This window comes from Passer domesticus, chromosome 15 (genome assembly GCF_036417665.1).
Source record: "Passer domesticus isolate bPasDom1 chromosome 15, bPasDom1.hap1, whole genome shotgun sequence".
In the NCBI taxonomy this organism is placed as follows: domain Eukaryota; kingdom Metazoa; phylum Chordata; class Aves; order Passeriformes; family Passeridae; genus Passer; species Passer domesticus.
This window is the reverse complement of record NC_087488.1, coordinates 14,988,399-15,009,206: the sequence shown is the minus strand read 5'-3', so window position 1 is coordinate 15,009,206 and position 20,808 is coordinate 14,988,399. Positions and strand designations below refer to the sequence as shown.

Below are 20,808 nucleotides of genomic sequence, written 5' to 3'. Positions count from 1 at the left end.
AGAGAACCCCCCGGGGCTGGGAGATGGTGCCTTGAAGAGGATGAGCAGGTGGAATCTGCAGGAGAAACATAAGATAAAGCAAACTGAGATGTTTAAAACAGGCAGGCACCAAAAGAACTGGAACCAGACACTTGCAGTTCTGCTCTGCTGGGCCCTGCAGCCTCTGAATGTCTTTTTGGCAAGGAGGAGCAGCAGTTTCAGTGCTCAGAGGACGTGTGGAGGGCAGGACAGGAGCAGAGCTGCACATCTCAGGCTTTCCCTGTGTGCAGAAGAAATGTGGAAGTGACTTTTCCTGCACATCTGGGGCTCTGTTCAGTCTGGGGAGCATTTTGGGGAACTGCTCAGTGCCTCTGTCCCATCCTCTCTGCACAGATGCAGCCACCCCAGCACAGCCAGGGAGGTTTTATCTCTCCTCACATATAAATCACCCACTGGAGCAGTGATTACACGCAACACTTGGATTTCTATTTCATAAAATGTTTTTCCAGTCCTCGTGGCTGGAGCTAAAAGCTGCAAAATACTCTTTAAGCCCTCCAACAGTGAAAAGTCACAAAGATCCAGCTTCTATTTTTTAATCTCTTTAAGCCAAACTCGTCATTTGGTTTTTTCAATGCCTGTGTTTTCCAAAACTGTTTATTTGCGTCTGCGTGGACACAAATATTTACCCTGGTGATGGATGTGCTGAAAAAAATACCAAGCCTGGCTTGGGGGGGTCACAGGAAAGCTTGCTTGACAGAGAGTTCGGGAGGCTTGCCTTTGTTAATTTTGTTGTTTTTAAGGACCACACAAAAGGGTAAAAGTGGATTGTTTATAGAAACTGCCTCGGGCAGACGCTTCCGAACGCTCGGGAGCTTGGCACGGGGGGCAAGGTTACTGCCAACAGTTCTGTTGTTCAGCAAGGACTTTTTATAAATCACTGCTTCATCCTTAGCTCTGCCAATTAATGAAGGTTTTTAGGAGAATGCGTTTTTACCTTGAGATAACAACCCAGGCTCTGCAGAAGGCTGGAACTGGGAAAGAAAGGAGCAGGAGAGCTGTTGGAGTTGGAGTTTGGATCCTCCTGCTTGCTGCTGGGGTCCTTTTTAGGAGAAGAAAGGCCCAAATCTCAGTCCCAATTGTGACATCCCTGAGCCAACTCAGTGATTGAGGAGATTTTCCCGCAGCCTGGGGTGGTTCTTTGAAAGCTGGGATTAGATTGAGTTGTCATTAATAATGCAATTACAGTGTCCTCTTTCTGCAGAGGGATTTCAGCCCAGAGGATGCCAAAATGCTTTAAACAAATCTCCTGGAATTGTTTTGTCTCTTCCAGAAGTGTGCTCACAGCTGGGAAGGTGGGGAGAGGTTGTTCATCCATCCCCTGAGGGAAATGGGCTGGGGAGGGATTCGGGGCAGACCTGGAGACCCTGAGTGCCCAGCTCTCCCCTGGAAAGAGGATCTGCCTCCTTCCAGGCCCTTCTTCCCACCCAGCCTCTCCTGCAGGGCTGAGTCAGGGTCAGCTCTGCACCAGCAGTGATGGATGTGACTTCCAGGGGTGCTGGATGTGACTCCCAGGCTTTGGGATGATCTTTAAGCGCCAGGGTGGAGCTCTGCCAGGCACAGCCCCCAATTCCCATTTCTCCATCTCTAAAACTCAGCAAAGGAGCCGTGAGCAAGAATCCCAAGCTCTCCCAACCCTCCCTCAGCCTTTTTGGGGGAACAAAGAGCCTTCAGTTCTCTCTCTCCTCTCCCAAGCCAACCAGCAGAGCGTGTTCAGTGCAAGACGTGTGCAGGGAGAGCACAGAAGTGCTAATCGAGAGCTTTAAGGAGCAGTAAGAGCCCGGGCTCTCCCAGCCCCAGCTGGAGGCCAGGTTGGTGTCTGCTGGGAAGGATGCAGTGGTGGGAGAGAGCATTCTCCTGCCTCTTTTGTTGTGGATTTGAAGAGCTCCGAGTACAGCCTGTTCCCCGTGTTCCCGTGCCCTGCAATGCTGGAGGTTATTTTAGCAGGCAGCCAAGGAGACTCTGGTATTTTGAAGACATCTGCGGCGCCAGGGCTTTTCATATCATTTTTAACACTTTGATAGCATTAAAAGCCATCTGGCAAACCCCCTCCCTGTGCTGCTCCCGGGGCTGGGTTGAGCCTTCCCCCCCTGGCTCAGTCCTGAGCAGGAGCACCGTGCAAGGGGTAAAACATTCCCCATCCTGGGGTGGCTGTGACGCAAAGCCCAGGAGCCAGGCCTGTCCTCCAAGGCCCTTCTGAAGGCCACTGATGCCCACGTGACATTCAGGCAAGGAAAATGTGTTTTGACTCTTGTCACATCCCGGTTTTCCAGCGAAGGGATGCGTTGGCTTGGTTTGGAGCCGGGGCTGGAATCAGCATTCCTGCTGGGTGAGCTCCAAGCTCCAGGGCTCAGAGCCAGGAGCAGCCACTGATTTTAGCCTGGGCTCCCCAAAACTGATCCAAGTGGTCGCCATCCCACCTCCAGACAGGGACCACGTGGATTTGGCACTTATGGATAGGGTTTAATGAGCTTAGAGGTCATTTCCATGGTTCTGTGAGAGGAGAAAATTGTTCCTTTGCCTTGCGTCCCTGAATCTCAAGGAATTGATGCTTAAACGGAATTCTGTGGGCAGGATCCTGTGCTCATGCCATTAATATCTGGTTGCTAAAAATATAAGGAGACTGAGAATAAGGTTCCGAAATATGAGGAAACTTAAGGACTGGATTCCTAAATATGAGGAAATAAAATCTGGGTGCAGTTCCACCCAAATCATCCCGGTTACTCTTGTCCCTGTCCTTCCATTCCCTGGCTCCAGGACAAGCAGCATTTCTCCTCACACCACAAAACATGTGTTTGATTTTAAATCCCCCTGAACGCTCAGCCCTGTGCCTCAGGCAGCGAATCCACCTGAGCTTTATTAAAGGCTGAAGGAGACTGAGGGGACTCGGTGACTCTCCGGGCTGTGATCCCAGCAGCCACCTTTGGTCCCTTCTCCCTCTCCCTCCTCATTAGGAACTAAATGGCAGCGGTGGCTAAATTGGGTGGAACAGGCTGATAGCGCTCAGAGAGCGTTAATGATGGAGCTGCTCAGGGAAAATCAGGAATAATGGGAAGGGAGGGATGGGACCGTCACTGTTCCCTCAGCCCAGGACACAAAACGAGGGCCACACTCCATGGAGAGCCCGTGGAGGGGGTAGAGGGTGGGAAAGGGGACTGAGAGGGGAAAATGGGACAACCTCCAGAGCTTCTTGGGAGGATAGATGGATGGAAGGCTTTTTTAGGGTCTGGAGAATAATTCCTGTGAGGAGCAACTGTGGGGGCTCAGCCTGGAGAAAAGGAGGCTTGGGGGGACCTTCTGGCTCTGCACAACTCCCTGAGAGGAGGGGACAGCCAGGGGGGTCGGGCTCTGCTCCCAGGGAACAGCAGGACAAGGGAAATGACCTCACATTGACACGTGGTGGCTCACAGAGGCTCCCAGTGTGTAGTGGCTCTCGGGGGCTCTTGGTGCATGGTGGCTTTTGGTGCACAATGTCTGCTGACACACGGTGGCTCTTGGTGGCTCTTGGTTGCCCACGGTGGCTTTGAGTTGTGTCTTGCAGTGGCTTATGGTATCTGGTGGCTCATGGTGGTGACTCTCAGTGGTGGCTCTCAGTGGCTCCTGGCCCATGGTGGCTCTCTGTGGTGTCTCGTGGTGGTGACTCTCAGTGGTGGCACTCAGTGGCTCACAGCACACGGTGTCTCTCAGTGCATGGTGGCTCTTGGTGGTGTCTCTCAATAACTCCTGGTGCATGGTGGCTCTTGGTGGCCCATGATGACTCTCGGTGCCTAGTGGCATTTGGAAGTGTCTTATGGTGGCTCTCGGTGCATGGTGGCTCTCAGCATTGTCTCCTGGTGGCTCTCAGTGTCTGGTGGCTCCCAGTGGTGCCTTACAGTGGCTCTCAGTGGTGGCTCTCAGTGTCTGGTGGCTCTCAGCAGTGTCTTGTGGTGGCTCTTGGTGCATGGTGGCTCTCAGTGGTGTCTCATAGTGGCTCTCAGTGGTGGCTCTTGCTGCACGGCGGCTTTTGGCGTCTCTTGGTGCCTCTTGGTGCCTCACGGCATCTCATGGTGTCTCTTGGTGGCTTTCAGTGGTGTCTCTCAGTCTCGGTGTCTCTTGGTGTCTCTCTGTGTCTCTCTGTGTCCCTCAGTGTCTCATGGTGTCTCTTGGTGGCTCTCAATGGTGTCTCTCAGTGGCTCTCGGTGTCTCTTGGTGTCTCTCTGTGTCTCACAGTGTCTCATGGTGGCTCTTGGTGGCTCTCAGTGGTGTCTCTTGGTGTCTCTCTGTGTCTCACAGTGTCTCATAGTGTCTCTTGGTGTCTCTCTGTGTCTCACAGTGTCTCATGGTGGCTCTTGGTGGCTCTCAGTGGTGTCTCTTGGTGGCTCTCGGTGGCTCTCGGTGGTGTCTCTCAGTCTCGGTGTCTCTTGGTGTCTCTCTGTGTCTCATGGTGGCTCTTGGTGGCTCTCAGTGGTGTCTCTTGGTGTCTCACAGTGTCTCATGGTGGCTCTTGGTGGCTCTCAGTGGTGTCTCTCAGTGCCTCTCTGTGTCTCACGGTGCCCTTGTCCCCGCAGGTCTCCGCCGGACGCCCAGCCGGCTGTCGGGGCTGAGCGCAGCCGGGGCTCTGCCCAGCCCTGGTGGCCCCGGGCTGAGCTGCGAGCTGCAGGACTGTCCCTTCTGTGCCAGCCTCCTGGACGACCCCGAGTTCGCCCTCAGCGACTCCGACAGCAACGGCGACTCCGACAGCAACGGCGTCTACGAGTTCACGCAGGACCTGCGGCACGGCGACCACCGGGACCAGCTGCAGCAGCAGCGCGGCAGGAGGAGGAGGAAGAAGAAGAAGGCCAAGGAGAGGAACAAGGTGGTGAAGCTCTGGAAGGCGTTCGGCACCAAACTCAAGAGGATCGTGGACAGCAAGTACTTCAACCGCGGGATCATGATCGCCATCCTCATCAACACCCTCAGCATGGGCATCGAGTACCACGAGCAGGTGAGTGACCTCAGGGGCTGCTCAGGGTGTGGGGGCTCCTGCAGGGGTGGCTCTAAAGTGGTATCAGGAGGAATGAGGATTTCCGTGGTTGGAAATGAGGCTGAAGATGACCCAGTGAGGAGCAGGAGAAGCCTTTGGGGTGTGGGACACGTGGAAGTGCTGCTGGGGTGTGCAGAGGTGAAATGTGTGTGTTGGATGTGTCTGCTCAGAGCCTGGCTGCTCGTTGGCTGGGAATTATTCATATAAGTATGTGGAAATACCTTTGGTCTGGTGGTTGTGCTGGAGATAACCCAGGCAGAAATTTCTTCTTTGATCTGGGCTTTCAAGTAAGACTTAAACTATTAGGCAAAGAAAAAAGCAACAAAGAAAAAGAAATTAGAGTGTCCCTGAAGGCTCCAAACCCTTTAATTTGCTCTCACAGGGTGTGAGTAGGACTTTACTGAAGTGTTTGGAGGGAGGGAAGAGGAATGGTGCTGTTCTTCCCAGTGTTGGGATGGCAGGAAGCAGAGCTGGAGCTGAGGACAGCCTGGGACTGATGGGGCTGTGCCATGGGAGAGGGAGCTGAGACAGGAGAGCATCTCCACTTGATCACCCTGGAAAAGTTCTGTTCTTCTGGGCTTCTCTTGCTGGGAAAAATTGGGGATTTTCCACTGTTTTGTTGAGGCGTGCTCAGGAATTTCTCGTGTCACCTCTGTGTCAGGTGCAGGAAACGCATCCCAATGAGGCCAGGTCTGTTTTTCTGGGATCAAAGGCATCCAGTGCTTCCCCAAAACCTTCCCTGCAGGGTCGTGACCAGGTCAGGGTTATTTTTAAAGCTGCTCCTCCTCTCTTCCATGGTCTGTCTGTTCAGGAATGAGGAGGAAAGGCAGAGCAGCGTAATCCACCCAAAGGCAGGACAAGAGAGAGGCTCTGCAGCTCCTTCTCCATCATTTCCCAGCATTAAGCACTGCTCAGGACCATGACAAAACCCCTCTGGAGTGCTGCTGCTTCATTTTCTCTCCACTCCTGTGCTTTAACCTCCCCTATTTTAGGCTAAGACTTATTTTCTTTAAAAAAAAAAAAATAATAACAGGACTCAGATAAAACAACCTCAGCCGTGCAATGACAAATCAGAATTACAGCAAAGTGTCCAAATCCAGCAGAGATTGAGCTGTCCCTGTCAGCTCCCTGTTGAATCCTGCTTCGTTGTTCCACAAGAAGTTCTAAAATTGGGAAATACACCTTGTCAGTGCCTTCTGAATAGGCCATTCATCCCTCATTTCTGCATGGATACTCTTTTGTCAGGCGGATACAGCTTTGTCAGCCCTTGGATTTTGCCGTGATGGGAGCTTGGGGAAAACCTGAGGCAGGCAGCAGGAGAAAATCCAGGATCACATGGAGTGTGTCCCCAATCAGTCCCATAAAAGCGAATTGGGATAATTACAGCCTTGCTGCTAACAAAGGAGAGCTGTAGCTGGCTGGCTTTTATTGGATTTTACCTTGTAAAAGCTTGGCTTTAGGGCATCTCAAAGCCAATGGCAATAAAGATTCCGAAGGTTTTTGGCTGCGGAGTGGCAGATTCCTGCCAGCTCTGCTCACAGGCATGGCCAATAAAAAGGGAGGAAAATGGAAGTGAAACCTGGAAAAGTTCTCCCACGTGCCTGGGACACTGGGATAATGAGGCGTGGAGTGTCGGAGCCCAACTTGGTGACACCTCACCCCAGGCCTCTCCTCCCAGCGGTGTCCCAGGGGCTGAGGCACTGTCCAAATCCAACAGGAAACTGCTCTGGATTTTGGCACAAAAATCTGTGGCTTCTGTGGGCAAAGTGGGGGGATTTGGGAGCCCCCCTCGTGTGAGAATTGGCTGCAAGGCTGGGGTGGGGCTGGTTCCTGTGGAGAGCAGGAGGAGGTGTCTGGGCAAAGTGTCCCAGGGCCACAGCTTGTGTTTGGGTTGGGGTGGAGAGAGGGGGAATTTCTCCCTTTGGGGTCATGGGCCTGACAGGAAAAACACTGGGATCACAGCTTGCTGGGTGCTGCCCAGCAGCTCCTCCCAGAGTATTCCAGGTGGGAAGTTCTGAGCCTCTCCAGGCTGTAACCAGGTGTGGGTGTTGCCATTGTTGTCTTCTCCATCCTGCCAAATCCAGAGGCCATTCCCCAAGTTAAAAAGATTTAGGAGCTGCTCTGTGGCTCTCCTCCATTTCCCTTGCTCTCACCAAGCTGTTCCATGTTCTCCAAGAGCATTTTTTAGGGGATCCAGGGAAGCCTGTGCTCTGCTGGTGGCAGCATGTAAAGGCTCTGCTGGATCCCTGCAAAACACAACCACAGAATCCTGGAATGGTTTGGAATTTTAAAGTTCATCCACTTTGCTGTGGGCAGGGACAACTTCCCCTGTCCCAGGTTGTTCCTTATCCAACTTGGCCTTGGACATGTTCGGGGATGGGACATCCACAGCTTCTCTAGGAAACCTGTCCCACCAACACTTCCCACCGTTTATCCTGAGTGAAACAGCTTCAGCAGCTTCTCTGCTCTTGACTTTCATCACTTTTTTTAGGTCGTTGTCTGGTTGGATCAAGCTGCAAACAAACCAGACCAGCAACCCCGGGGAGGCCCATCCCAAACCTCAGTGTCCATAGGGAAATGCCCAGTCCCTTTTATGAAATTTATTCATGGCTTCTTGCTTTTTTTCTTTTTTCCCAACTTCTCCGTAGTCCGCAGTGGCTTTGCAGATAGATTCACCCAGAAAATCGATTTTTATTGGAGCTGATCAGAGCCAAACCTCATGCTGTGTGTGTGTGGGAAAGGTGAGGGGCGCTGAGGGGAGATGGAGCAGGGCTGGCTGCTCCTGCTGTTCTCCTCTCATCCTGGGACGCGGCAGAGCTCTGCAGAGAAGTCTCACGGAGCCCTCTTGAGGCAGTGGAGCATCATTGTCCAGCTCTGCTGGATGAGGGAATCGTGGCTGGAAGGTGCCAGGCTGGAGGCAAAACCCACCGGGCTCCTGGGACGTGTTTGTCTTTGGAATCACAGAACATCCTGGGTTAGGAGGGACCCACAGACCCCACAACAACCCCACCCTGGGCATCCCTGGAGTGGTGTCCAAACCCTCCTGGGGCTCTGGCAGCCTCAGGGCTGTGCCCATTCCCTGGGGAGCCTGGGCAGTGCCAGCACCCTCTGGAGAAGAACCTTTCCCTAAAATCCAACCTGACCCTCCTGTGGGACAGCTCCATCCCATTCCCTGGATCCTGTCCCCGTCAGAGGGAGCAGAGACCCGGAGGAGCTGAGGTTGTGCTGCCTCCAGACAAAGAGAGCCCTGGCCACACCCAAGGCCCCTCAGGGCTTCAGTCTGTGTTTTTATGGGAATGTGAAATTCCCACCAGTCTGCTCACCTGGCTGCTCTTGGCTAAATGGCACCACCCCCTTTAGAGCCCAGAGCTTGGGTGAGCCATGGAACCATGGAATGGTTTGGGCTGGAAGGGACTTGGAACATCATCATCTTGTTCCCCCCACAGGGACACCTTCCACCATCCCATGGTGCTCCAAACCTCATCCAGCCTGGCCTTGGGCACTGCCAGGGATCCAGGGCATCCACAGCTTCTCTGGGAATCTGTGCCAGGGCCTGCCCACCCTCCCAGGGTGAGAGTCTCTTCCTAAGACACATTCCAAGCCGTTGTTCCAAACCCTCCAGGGGATCCTGTCCCGTGACAGCTCCTGGGGAAGGTGAGGAGACACCAGAACCGCTGTGCAGAGCTGTTCTCAGGGCAGCACAGCCCCTTGGTGGCAGGAGATGGGGGCAGCTGCTGATGGGAAGGGTTTCCTTGGCATTCCAGGCCTTAGGAGCAGTCAGGTCCTGCCTGGGACATCCGCAGGGTTCAGAGCCAGCTCCACCTGGGACACGGCTGGGAACTCAGAGGTTCCAGGGTGCTGTTCATTACCAGCAGCACAGCTTGGATTTCAGAGGTTAATTGTGTGCTGTGGAGTCCTCCCTGTGCTGTGTTTATTTATTTATTTTTTATTTATTCATTCATTTATTAATCCATCCATCCCCAGCGCACGGAGCGCTCCCACGGATGAGGAGAGCCAAGTACAAAGAGGGAGGCGATCCTTGCATTAATCTTCCAGGCCATTTCAGAACATTGGATGAGTTTTGTTCTGCATTCATTGCAGCTGACAGCTCTCCAGAGGATCTGAGAATGTGCCACGGCACTGCAGCACTGAGCAGGGCACTCCAAAGGCACCACCTTTGGGCTGGGACACCTGGCACAGGGATCCTATCCCAGGATGTTTCCAAGTGGAAAACAGATTCCTTTTTGCCCCAGAGTCAGCATCACTGAGTGCTCTGAGGAAATAATTGCTGTTCCTTCAGCCCGCCTCGATTCCCAGCTCTGTGATTATCCAGGAGAAGGACAGAGCCCCTCATTTGCCCAGGAGAGGTGCTGGTGTTATCCCTGCAGAGGGAAATGATCCACGAGCCCCCCACTCAGCTTCCCAGAAGAATTCACTGAAGGAGCTGTTGATACTTGTAATGATTCCACATAAAAAGCTCCATTTACATCAAATGGCACTAGAAACGTTATTTTATATTCTCTCCTCAGCAGAGAAGTACAAATTAGTATTTGTTCCAAGCTATTGCTGTTCAAAGAGCTTTTAATTGCTTTTCTGATCCCTCATCCATGGCATGTTTCGTTGGGAGCAGCTGCCTTTGGAGCAGGAGCTGACCTTGAGGTGCACCCAGTGGTCCGTGGCTTGTCAGAGTGAGAGGAGTGTTGGTTTTGAGTAGAACATTTTATTATTCTGGAGTAAGAAGTCATTCTGTGTGATTGAAGGTAGCGCTCACTTCAGCAGTGACGTCCTGTTTTAGCATTTGTCAATTTTGGCTTGAAAAATTGGTTTGGCATGGAAAGCTCAGCACTTACTCAGAAAGCAGAGCAGGATTTTTCAGCAGTGTTTGAAGCAAATTGCTGAAATTCCTTTTGAGTTGTGAGTCAATAAAATACTACCCTGAGCCGAGGATCACGCTTTCAGCTGGCAAAACTTGTTCTCTCTTCCAGATTTTTTGCAGGATCCAATTTTCAGGATTCACACACTGGCAGGATTTGAGGAAAACTGATTCCCCCAGCCCAGGCTGGGATGTGAAAATCCAGCCCAGTGTGTTTGTGGCTGTTGCAGGATGGGTGTGAGACTCAGGAGTGCTTTGGGTTGTGTTTGAGCTGCATTCTGAGCTCTCCCTTCCCTGCTCCCTCTCAAGGTCCCAGCAGTGAGAGGACAACTCTCCCCAGGCCTTGGCTGGATCACTGGAAAACACATCACTGATGGAAATTCAGCTTTTTCCACAACCTGAATTCCATCTCCACCTCAGGGAAGGGCTTTTCCTGGGGAAGTTGGGGAAGAAAGGGATGTTTTCCACCTTTAGTGCCCCAAGGTGTTTTTATTGCACATCCAGGCCCTCTTGCTGTCAGGTTGGGGATCCCCCCTGATCAGAGCCAGCAGCAGCTCCCACACAGAGATTTCCACCTGGAAAGTGTCATTCCCACCCCAGAGGGAATCAGGGATCAGAGGCAGGGTAGCAGGAATTGGTGGCAGGGAAAATCCAGGTATCCTGGCTCACTGCTGGATCCTGGTCATGGATAAACCACGGCCTTCCACACAGAGCCTCCTCTCTCCCCCTTTTCTCCAATTTAAGGGCTCCTCCCCTGCTCTGTTTTCCTTCTCTTGGGATATTTTTTTTTACTATATAAGGGAAAGAGATCCCAGAGATCCTTCCCTTCCTGGGCCTTGGAGCAGACAGGAGCAGCACCTCAGCAGGGCAGGGCTGAGGTCATAACTCACCCCAGGCACAGCCAGAACAAAGAGGGTTTTGCTTCCTCTGAATGTGCTCATCAGCCATGGGAACATCCCAAAATTCCCTGTGGAACTGCAGGCACGTTTCCCAGTGCTTGCTTCCCCTCACTTATGCCATCAGCTTTTCTCTCTGGTGAGGGGCTGGGATAGAAGGTGACAGTGACAGGCAGGTGACAGTGACAGCTTTCCCTGCTGCCTGCAAACTGGGGCTGTGCTCAGTCCCACAGGACCCCCCAGATGTGTTTTTTTTTTCCCATCTGGATCCATCCCCAGTGCCCTGATCCCACACAACCCTGGGGTGGCCCGGGTTCGGCGGCTGGCGGGGGATGTTTGAGTTTCAGCTGGCAGGTAAAATAAACCCAGCAGGATCCAGCCCCCAGAAGGAGAGCAGCGTGCTCCTGGCAGCTGCACTCCGTCAGGAATGTGTGGAAATCCCAGCCAGCCCTGGTGCTGGGACAGTGGCTCTGATGTGCTCCAGGCCGGGCAGGGCTGGCACCGTGCGGCCGCTTCATGCAGGGGACACGGGCATGGAGGGACTTCCCCACCTCACAGGGGTTTTTGTTGGCTCCGGGCCTTCTGCTGCCAGCCACATCCCTGCTTTGTGCAGGGGACGTGGGCATGGAGGGACTTCCCCACCTCAGAGGGGCTTTTGTTGGCTCTGAGCCTTCTGCTGCCAGCCACATCCCTGCTTTGTGCAGGGGGATGTGGGCATGGAGTGACTTCCACACCTCACAGGGGTTTTTGTTGGCTCTGAGCCTTCTGCTGCCAGCCACATCCCTGCTTTGTGCAGGGGGATGTGGGCATGGAGTGACTTCCACACCTCACAGGGGTTTTTGTTGGCTCTGAGCCTTCTGCTGCCAGCCACATCCCTGCTTTGTGCAGGGGGATGTGGGCATGGAGTGACTTCCACACCTCAGAGGGGCTTTTGTTGGGTTTGAGCCTTCTGCTGCCAGCCACATCCCTGCTTTGTGCAGGGGGATGTGGGCATGGAGTGACTTCCACACCTCACAGGGGTTTTTGTTGGCTCTGAGCCTTCTGCTGCCAGCCACATCCCTGCTTTGTGCAGGGGACGTGGGCATGGAGTGACTTCCACACCTCAGAGTGGCTTTTCATGGCTCTGAGCCTTCTGCTGCCAGCCACATCCCTGCTTTGTGCAGGGGATGTGGGCATGGAGTGACTTCCACACCTCACAGGGGTTTTTGTTGGCTCTGAGCCTTCTGCTGCCAGCCACATCCCTGCTTTGTGCAGGGGACGTGGGCATGGAGTGACTTCCACACCTCAGAGGGGCTTTTGTTGGCTCTGAGCCTTCTGCTGCCAGCCACATCCCTGCTTTTCATCTGGGGCTGGCTTTGGGAGAGGAGGGTGAGGGTGGCTTCGAGCAGGGGAGCAGATCCGTGTTCCACAGGCAGCCCCTTGGTGACAAAGGACAAGTTCTGGGGTCTCTGGGGTCTGCCCAGTGCCAGCTGTGGTCAGGAACCCCAGAGATGTCACAGTGCCCCAGGCAGTTCCTCCAGCAGCTCCCATCCTCCTAGGAACCTCCAGAAAAAGCAGGGAGAGCAGAGAGGGGATTGTGAAAGGCTGAGGCAGGAAAGCTTTGGCACCTTGGGAGGCAGGGTTGGGTTTGGGTTGACACAGGAGGGATGGAACTGCTGGAACGCCACCAGCTGAGGATGTTTCTGCATCCATCTCGTGTTTCCTGGGGTTTTTTGTTCCCTGAGACCAGGATTGCAGAGTGCTCTGTGCCAGGCAGATGTGTCAGGTGGCATTTTAGGAAATATTTCCTCATTGGAAGAATGGTTAAACACTGGAAGGGGCTGCCCAGGGCAGTGGTGAGGTCACCATCCCTGAAAATGCTGGAAAAATCAGTGGCTGTGGCATTTCATGATGTGGGTTAGTGGTGTGTTAATGATCTTGGAAGTCTTTTCTAATTTTGATGACTTTGAATTATTGCAAGGAATGATAAAATTGGGAGTGGGAACAAAGCCTTGCACCTGTAAAGCAGATTAAACCGAGAGAAACCTTGTGAAGGCATGGAAGGGGCAGCCAGGTGTGGATTAAAGATGCTCAGGGTGGCAATGCAGCTCCTTCCCCTGGGCACCTGAGCAGCTCCATCCCCACTGCTGCCAACCCAGCCATGGATTCTCCTCAGCTTTTAACCAGGGACAGGGAGATTTCCCAGAATTATGAATGAAAATGTCACCTTGCAAGCTCCTTCTGGGGTTTGTGTTCCAGGATGGGGATGCTTTTTTAGGAGTGGGGTGGAAAGCTGATGTGAGAGGAGCGAGACTCTTGGAAATGAGGGAGGTTTGGCATCCCTGCTCACATTCTTTTTCCAGCTCTATTTTTGTTTGCACTGTCTGGTTTACAGCCCTAAAGACAGCCTGACTCCCAATTTGGGAAAAACACAGTGCACAGCCCTCGGAGCATCAGTGGCAAAGCTTTTTTAGAGCAGGGAGGATGGGCCAGGAGACCACTTTCCCAGGAGTTTTCTCTCCTGCCTGATCCCTGCCCAGATTAAAATCTCCTCTCTCCCTGTCCTTGTCCTCTCCTTGTCCCACACGCAGACAAATCTAAGAGTTGTGGCTGTAGTAAAACAGAGAAAACAACATCCAAAGAAAAGGAAAAAAAAAGGAGTTAATTTTATATACTCCAGAGGGAATTGGCTTTGCTGCAGACAGATGGATCCTGTAATTCCCTGTCTCTGACATGACTATACATGGACTGGTTCCTTCCTTTGGACTGGGGTGGGATGGGAGGCCAGGGGGTGCTGGCAGCTCCCAGAACTGCACCTGGAGCAGAGCTGCGATCAGGGGCACAAATCCCTGGCTCTCTGTTCCCCAGGCACATCAGGCAGGAATTTCCCAGCTCTGAGCAGCCTCCAACCCAATCAATAAACGGGAATAAATGAAACCGCTGGGGAGAGACCAGGATATGGGAGAGAATCAGCATTTTCCTTTCATTCCTGAAGGCTTCAGGGGCAAAACATCCACCCCGAGGGCATCGTTTGTCGCGGTCACTGCTGCTGGGAGGGCAAAAAGGTGAAAGTCGTTTGTGGAGATGATTTTGGGCCAGAGAACAGCGTGGGTTGCTGGGCAATTATCTTCTCCCAGTGACCTGTGTGTGCTGCAGAGCCCTCCCTGCCAGGAGCACGGATCAGCAGCTCGGGTGGCTCTGGAGGAGCTCCTGGTGTGCTGCCTGTGCTGCTGCCAGCTCCCAGTGCCGTGTGTGCCACAGTGGGCACGGCCAGAAATCCCAGCTTGTGCCTCTGGAAGCAGAGGTGATGCAGGGAACAGCTCAGAACCCCCCAAAAACACTTCTGAAAGATCCCCAAAAGGCTGTTCCCGTTTCTCTGCTCGTCTCCCTGGCTGTGTCCCCCTTTCCAGGCTGGAATGGTGGGATTCACATCCCTGCCAGGCTCCCAGCACACGCAGACACCCCAGAGCAGCAGGGATCGCTCCCTGGCTGCAGTGGGGTGGGGGTTTGATGGCTGGGGGGTGTTCCTCAGCTCCTTCCTTTCCCAAGAACAGCTTTTCCCTGTTCTGAGGCTGAGTTGTACCTGGAGAGGGTGATGGACAGGCAGGCTCAGACTCCAGACAGGTAATGAGGGAAGGAAACCATGCAGTGCATGTTTCCCACCCGACTTGCACGAGTCCTTTTGCATTTCAGAAATTATTTTAAAGCTGTGGATTTCCTCCCACTCCTTTTTTTTTTTTTCCTTCCCCTCCTTCTTGCTCGTCAGGGTGTAACAGCAGAGGGTTTCATCCATATTTGATTTTTTAACTCTGACAGGAAACCTGAGTGCTGGATTTATGGCTGCAGCTGTCACTCCTCTGCAAACAGGCAGGAAAATGAAGGTTAACAAGTTTGGGCTCAGGGGAAAGCTTGTAAAACAGCCCTGCAGAAGACTTTGTGTCATCACACCCGCCTGAAGAACAGATATTTTCTGAGGTTCTCCAGCCCAGGGTTATTTATCATCATCTGCAGTGAATATTTTTCTAATTGTATATCTTAGCTGGAAACTCTCGAAACCCCAAATTGAATTCTTTTCCCTTGTTTGATTGGGAGGGGAAATGCAGGCTGGGGAGCCTGGGGGACTGGTTTGATGGTTAAAAAAACCCGAGTGGCACTGGGCAGGCTTGCTGCAGCCATATGTTCAAATCCCAGGGGTGAGCGCTCACCAGGAGGCACAGGATGCTCCAGAACATTTCTGCTGTGTTCTCCAGATGTCCCAATTCCTGTGGCTGAAGGCAGGGATGCTCTGCCTGTCCCCCAGGCTGCCCAGTGTCCCCTGCCACGCTGGCACTGTCCCTTTGTGCTTCCTCACTGAAGTGTGAAGTCCTGGCTGGGTGATTTTAAGGGAGGTTTGCTGAAACGAGACAAAATAGCTCCAGACTTTTGTTTAAACGAGGAATTTGGCCTGGAAAGTATCAAATCTACTGGGGAATGGTGTGCTTGGAGTAGAAGGACTTGTTAGAATATGTGGCTGTGTGTCTTTAGGGTCACTGCACTCTGCTTTGGGCTCTGTGTGGCCCCAGGGAGTTGTGTCAACAGGATGTGAAGTTTTGGCCATGTCTGGGGACTTTTGTCAGCCTGGAGAGGAGGAGGCTGAGGGGAAACTCAGGGGATCTGCAGCTCCTGGGACCAGGGAACGGCTGGAGCTGTGCCAGGGAGGGTCAGGTTGGATTTTAGGGAAAGGTTCTTCACTCCAGAGGGTGTTTGGGCACTGCCCAGGCTCCCCAGGGAATGGGCACAGCCCCGAGGCTGCCAGAGCTCCAGGAGGGTTTGGACACCAGGGTGGGGTTGTTGTGGGGTCTGTGCAGGGCTGGATGCTCCCTGTGGATCCTTTCCAACCCAGGACATCCCATAATTCTCTTTTGGGAGCCAAACTGGAGCCTGTCCCCTGCAGCTCAGGGGCAGCAGGTCCCCAGTTCCCTCCTCACTCCTCTCTCCCAGCCTTTGCTGCTCTCCCAAACTTCTGCCCTGCCCAGTTCTGCACCCCAAAAGTGCCTTTGGTTTGTTTTTTTTAACATCTCCATGGAAACCACTTTGGGGTGGTGGAGTGCAGGGCTTGGATTTGAAAAGGAACTGGAGGTTTGGGGCAGGAGTCAGTCCAGCCAGAAAATCTGGGAGAGGAAGCAGTGGGAGCTCTCAAAGGCAGAGATGCAACAATTTCCTGCCGTGTGAGCTCAGGGTGAGGCTTTGATGCTAACACAAACTTTATCTGGAGAGGGTTTGGAGGGAGGCAGACTCAGTTCTGACTCTCCCACAGAAATCTGGATGAGCTCCTCACCTGGGAGGAAGCTGCAGAGCTGCTTTTTGATGTGCCAGCCACTCCTGCACCTTGTTAACACATCTGTCTCTCAGCGTGACCTCTCTTAAAGGCTTTAAACACTGATAGATTAATTTGCTTTTGATGCCTGGGCTAATGAAGTGCTGGGTCTCCTCCGTTTCATTTTCTAGTTGGTGGATTGAGGCTCAGGAGCAGCCGGGATTGGAGCTGGGCTTGGCTGAGGGACAGGTTAACTCAGGGTTGGCTGCCACGAACCCAGGATGCTTCCCTGGCTCTGCACAACCACCCGAGGCAACTCCTGGCTGGGGCTGAGCTCCAATAAAAGCCACCATTAGGCAGGGAAGGAGGAAATTCCGTGCTGTGCAGAGGTCAGGGTGCTTCAGCAGCACCAGCAGCCCGTGGTCACCAAGGCGATGCCAGCTCATCGCCATGGAAACTCTCGCCACCTCCTCCAGCCTGGCTCGCAGCAAATAATGGCTCCAGATCCGCTGTGGATGCCACAAATAAAATAATCTGGCAGGTTTCGGCATGGTCTGCCTGCTTTGGGAGCCCACGAGGAGGGTTTCCATCGGGGCAGGGGTTTTTGGGAGCTCGGTGTTTGCTCAGGGTTGGTGGTGGAGCTTTAGGAGTTCATGAAAGCCACCAGGCAGGAGCTGCAGTCTAAGTTCTCTCCCTCCCACTCTCCAATTCCACCTGGTGTTGCCTGTTCCATCCCTGCCCGGAGGATTTGGATGGGTTTGGCTCTTTCCTGGGAGCAGGAGGTGGATCCAGGCGCTGGAGCACCGTGGGGTCTGGGCTGAGCAGGGGCTTGGGGCAGCTCTGGTTCTGTGTCTGCTCCTCGTGGCTCTTCCTGCTGCACTTCTGCCACTCAGAGCCAAGCAGGGCTGGGAAAAACAGGGAAAAAAACTTGATTGGGGCATGGAAGAGAGAAAGCAGCAAAAGAAATAATCCCAGAACGGTTTGGGTTGAAGGGACCTTGAAAGGGATTTTGTTCCATGGGCAGGGACCTGCCACTGCCCCAGGCTGCTCCAAGCCCGGCCTTGGGCACTGCCAGGGATGGGGAATCCGCTGAAATCCTGCTTTGTTTGTTTGTCACAGCTGTCCCTGCCTGCCATCTCCTCCCCAGCTGGGAGTGGCAGAGCCTGGTGTTGTTATTGCTGCCGTAATTAGTGGTGGGTCATTAGTGTTCATTAACGGCCCCCTTTGCCCGGCTCACCCAGGCTGAACTAATGACCCCCAAAACCAAACTCACCCACTCCTGCCTGGGGAGAGCCTCAGGTGTTCACCACCCTCACAGTAATAGTGAACTGCAATAATTTTAATTAGTGCTGCTGTTATTAGGGCTAATCCAGCTGAATTTCATTATTTTAGCCATGATTTTATGTCATTATATCAAATTAGAACCACTGATTTTTTTATTTTTTCCTGTATCATTCCGTTCCCATAACAATAAAACCACACTGAAATCCAGGGCAGGCTTGGGGGTAAGGCATGATTCCTGCAAAAGGAATCAGAAAAATCCCACGGAAAGTCACCTCCTCGGTTTGAAGTCCTGTTTTCCAGACCTTTTTGTCCTTTTCCCAAAGTTAGGAATAAATATGGCAAGAGAAGCACGGTGCAAAGTCAGCACAGTGATTTCTGTGAATATTGGCGGTGGTTTCGTAGAATTCCATTTCACTGAGGGTTTTTTTTGGTCAAGAAGGTGAAAATGTGGGAGCACTGGGCCATCTCCAGACTCTGAAACGAAGAATTCCTGCCAGGTGCAAACCCTGGGCCTGGGTAGAATTATGGGATACAAAGAGGTGATGAGGAGCAGGGCTCATTGGGCTCTCCTGCTGCTTTTTGCTCCCACTTGGAAATTCCAGCCTTTCACTCAGTGCAGCGTCCCGGTGATCCCACTGTGCTGCAGGGCAGCTCTGCCTTGGAATTCCTCCCTGACCTCTGGAATTCCTTCCCTGCCTTGGAATTCCTCCCTGACCTCTGGAGTCCTTGGGATTCCTTCCTGACCTCTGGAGTCCTTTCCTTTTCCTTGGAATTCCTCCCTGACCTCTGGAATTCTTTCCCTGCCTTGAAATTCCTCCCTGACCTCTGCTGTCTTTGAAATTCCTTTCTGACCTCTGGAGTCCTTTCCTTTTCCTTGGAATTCCTCCCTGACCTCTGGAATTCCTTCCCTGCCTTGAAATTCCTCCCTGACCTCTGGAGTCCTTGGAATTCCTTCCTGATCTCTCCTGTCCTTGGAATTTCTCCCTGACCTCTAGAATTCATTCCCTGCCTTGGAATTCTTCCCTGACTTCTGCTGTCCTTGGAATTCCTTCCTGACCTCTGGTGTCCTTCCCTTTTCCTTGGAATTCCTCCCTGACCTCTGGAGTCCTTCCCTGCCTCAGCAGAACAAGCTCCTCTCACCTCAGGGAGCAGGAGGGATGTCGGTGCTTGTTGTTTTTTGGGGGTTTTTTATTCTTGATTTTATTTTTATTGCTGTTTTCTAATCCTTATTTTATTAATATTTCTTTTATATTTTTATGTTGTTATTTTTTAATGTTTATTTTTAAATTCCTCAGGCACAAGTGGCCTGCAGCTTCTCCTGGGGGCCACAGGGAGCTCTGCTCCCTGCTGGAGCTGTGCCAGGGGAGGTTTAGGTTGGATTTTAGGGAAAAGTTCTTCCCTGGAGGGTGTCTGGAACAGCTCCCCAGGGAATAACACAGCCCCAGACGCTCCCAGGGATGCACAGGGTGGGATTTTTGCAGTGCCTGAGCGGGGCAGGAGCTGGGCTCTGATCCTTGCGTGTCCCTCCCAGCTCAGGGCATTCCATAATTCCAGAATTCCCGAGCTGAACTGGAGCAGGAGCTTCTGGAGAAGCTCTCCTTCCCAGTGCCAGCTGCACGTGCTGCAGGCTGCTGGCAGACACAGCCTCTGCTTTTGTACCTTTTTGTCTTTTTGCTTTCCCTTTCTGATCCTGGTGGATGGGCTTTAATTGCTGCTTTGGTCTGGTGCTGGTGGCTGGAAGGAGGGATCAATAATTCACTGGGAAGAACAGCACGGAGCTCCAAGGCTCCCATCTGCCTGCTTTGGCCGAGGGCTGCAGCACCCTGGGCTCTCACAGCCTTGTGCTTTCCCAGACAAAAGAGCTCAGGATGATTTGGGTTTGTTTGGGAGCTGGGGTTGTTTTGGGTTTGCTGGAGGGGAGGAAGGGTGGATTTCGCCTGGATTTGTTCTCCTGGCTGTGTTTGATCTGAGCAGGGAGGAGCTGCTGCCTGGGTTCCAGATGTGGGCTTGCAGATGATCATTTCCCTGCTGTTAAACCTTGGGATCTTCAGCAATTTGCGAGCATTTATCTCCTTGGGAAGCTGTATCAAAACTGGGGCCGGCCAGTGTTGGGAGATAAAAGGGCTGGAGGTGCCTCCAGCTGTGCTGTCCCCACTGGATGTCCTTGAGCTTCATCAGCCTGTGGGAAACGTGAGTTTCCCACCCTAGAGGATCCTAGGATTCCAAGGGATCTTTTTGATCCAGTGTCACAAAAATCCTAATAAATAGAGCTCAGCTCAGCTGGTCCATCCCCAGGCTCTAAGGCAGGATCAAGTGTTGCCATGTCAGGTGCTCAGAGGTTTCCTGGCACTGAGAAGGTGAACAGCCCTGGTTAATTGGGATTAGCTGGAATTGGGATTGTTCAGCCTGGAGAAGAGGATTTGGGGTCAGTGAATTGTGGCTTTTCAGTGCCTGAAGGGAATCTGCAAGAAAGGTGGAGAGAGATCTTTTACAAGAGCCTGGAGTGCCAGGACAGGGGGAATGGCTTCAAACTGACCACAGGGCAGGGACAGATGGGATATTGGGATCAAGGAATTCCTCCCTGTGAGGGTGGGAAGCTGTGTGAATTCCCAGGGAAGCTGTGGATCCCTGGAAGTGTCCAAGGCCACCCTGGGACAGTGGAAGGTGTCCCTGCCATGGCAGGGGGTGGCACTGGATGAGCTTTAAGGTCCCTTCAACCCAAACCATTCCGGGATTCAGTTTCCCCAAGGGAAACCCATCAAGAACTCCCTGTGCCCAAACACGACACACCCCCAGCTTTTCTCCTCTTGTTCTCCAACATTTTCATCTCCTCCTTATATTCCAAGACCCTTGAACCTTTCAAAACCTCTCCCATCTCTTCACATCCCACTTGGGCACTCAGAGGTCGGGTCCAGCCGCTGGCTCCCGTTTTTTTTTCCAAGAATTACCCTCTCCTTGAACTCATTTCCCCCTCCAGCCTCTCCAGCTCCTCTCCTGGGCCGCACAGATGACTAAGCCGAGGTTTTTTTTCAAGCACAGACTAAACACATCCCCACCTTCCTCCCCAGCACAGCCCCTGCTGTGCTCCCCTGATGTGTTTCATCTCCCGGTGCCCGCGGATCACCAAAGTGCATTTTTCAAAGGGACTCTCCATAAAGCTCTATTAGCAGGGGATGAGTAATGGCTTGACAAACCAGATTTAAGTGGCCCCTTCTGAATCATCTTGGCAGTAATAGGGGGAGTGTGTCCATTTTTTGATTAAATATTTCCAGTGCCATTAACTCGGCCGAAGTAAACAACTTCTATTGGGTTTGCCTGCTAATGACAACCCAAAGGTCTTTGATCCCGGGGTTTCAGAGAGCCAGGAGCTGGATAAAGATCATGGAATCGTCGCTAAAGTGTCATCAAAGAGTTGGGAAATGGTTCTTTACTGTCCCTGTGT

General features: G+C 52.7%; 1 protein-coding gene and 1 long non-coding RNA gene across 3 annotated transcripts in view; both read left to right on the top strand.

Moving 5' to 3' along the window:
- Positions 1-20,808, top strand: part of CACNA1H (calcium voltage-gated channel subunit alpha1 H) — a 160,145-nt gene that overhangs the window by 77,976 nt on the left and 61,361 nt on the right. For both annotated transcript variants that reach the window (XM_064390916.1, XM_064390915.1), the window contains exon 10: positions 4,584-4,999. In XM_064390916.1, coding sequence (XP_064246986.1) covers positions 4,584-4,999 — 416 coding nt within the window. The remainder of the gene's footprint in view (positions 1-4,583; positions 5,000-20,808) is intronic.
- Positions 10,870-14,681, top strand: LOC135281434 (uncharacterized). Its single transcript, XR_010348084.1, has 3 exons — positions 10,870-10,946; positions 14,358-14,410; positions 14,603-14,681. It is a non-coding gene; the product is annotated as an uncharacterized LOC135281434 (long non-coding RNA).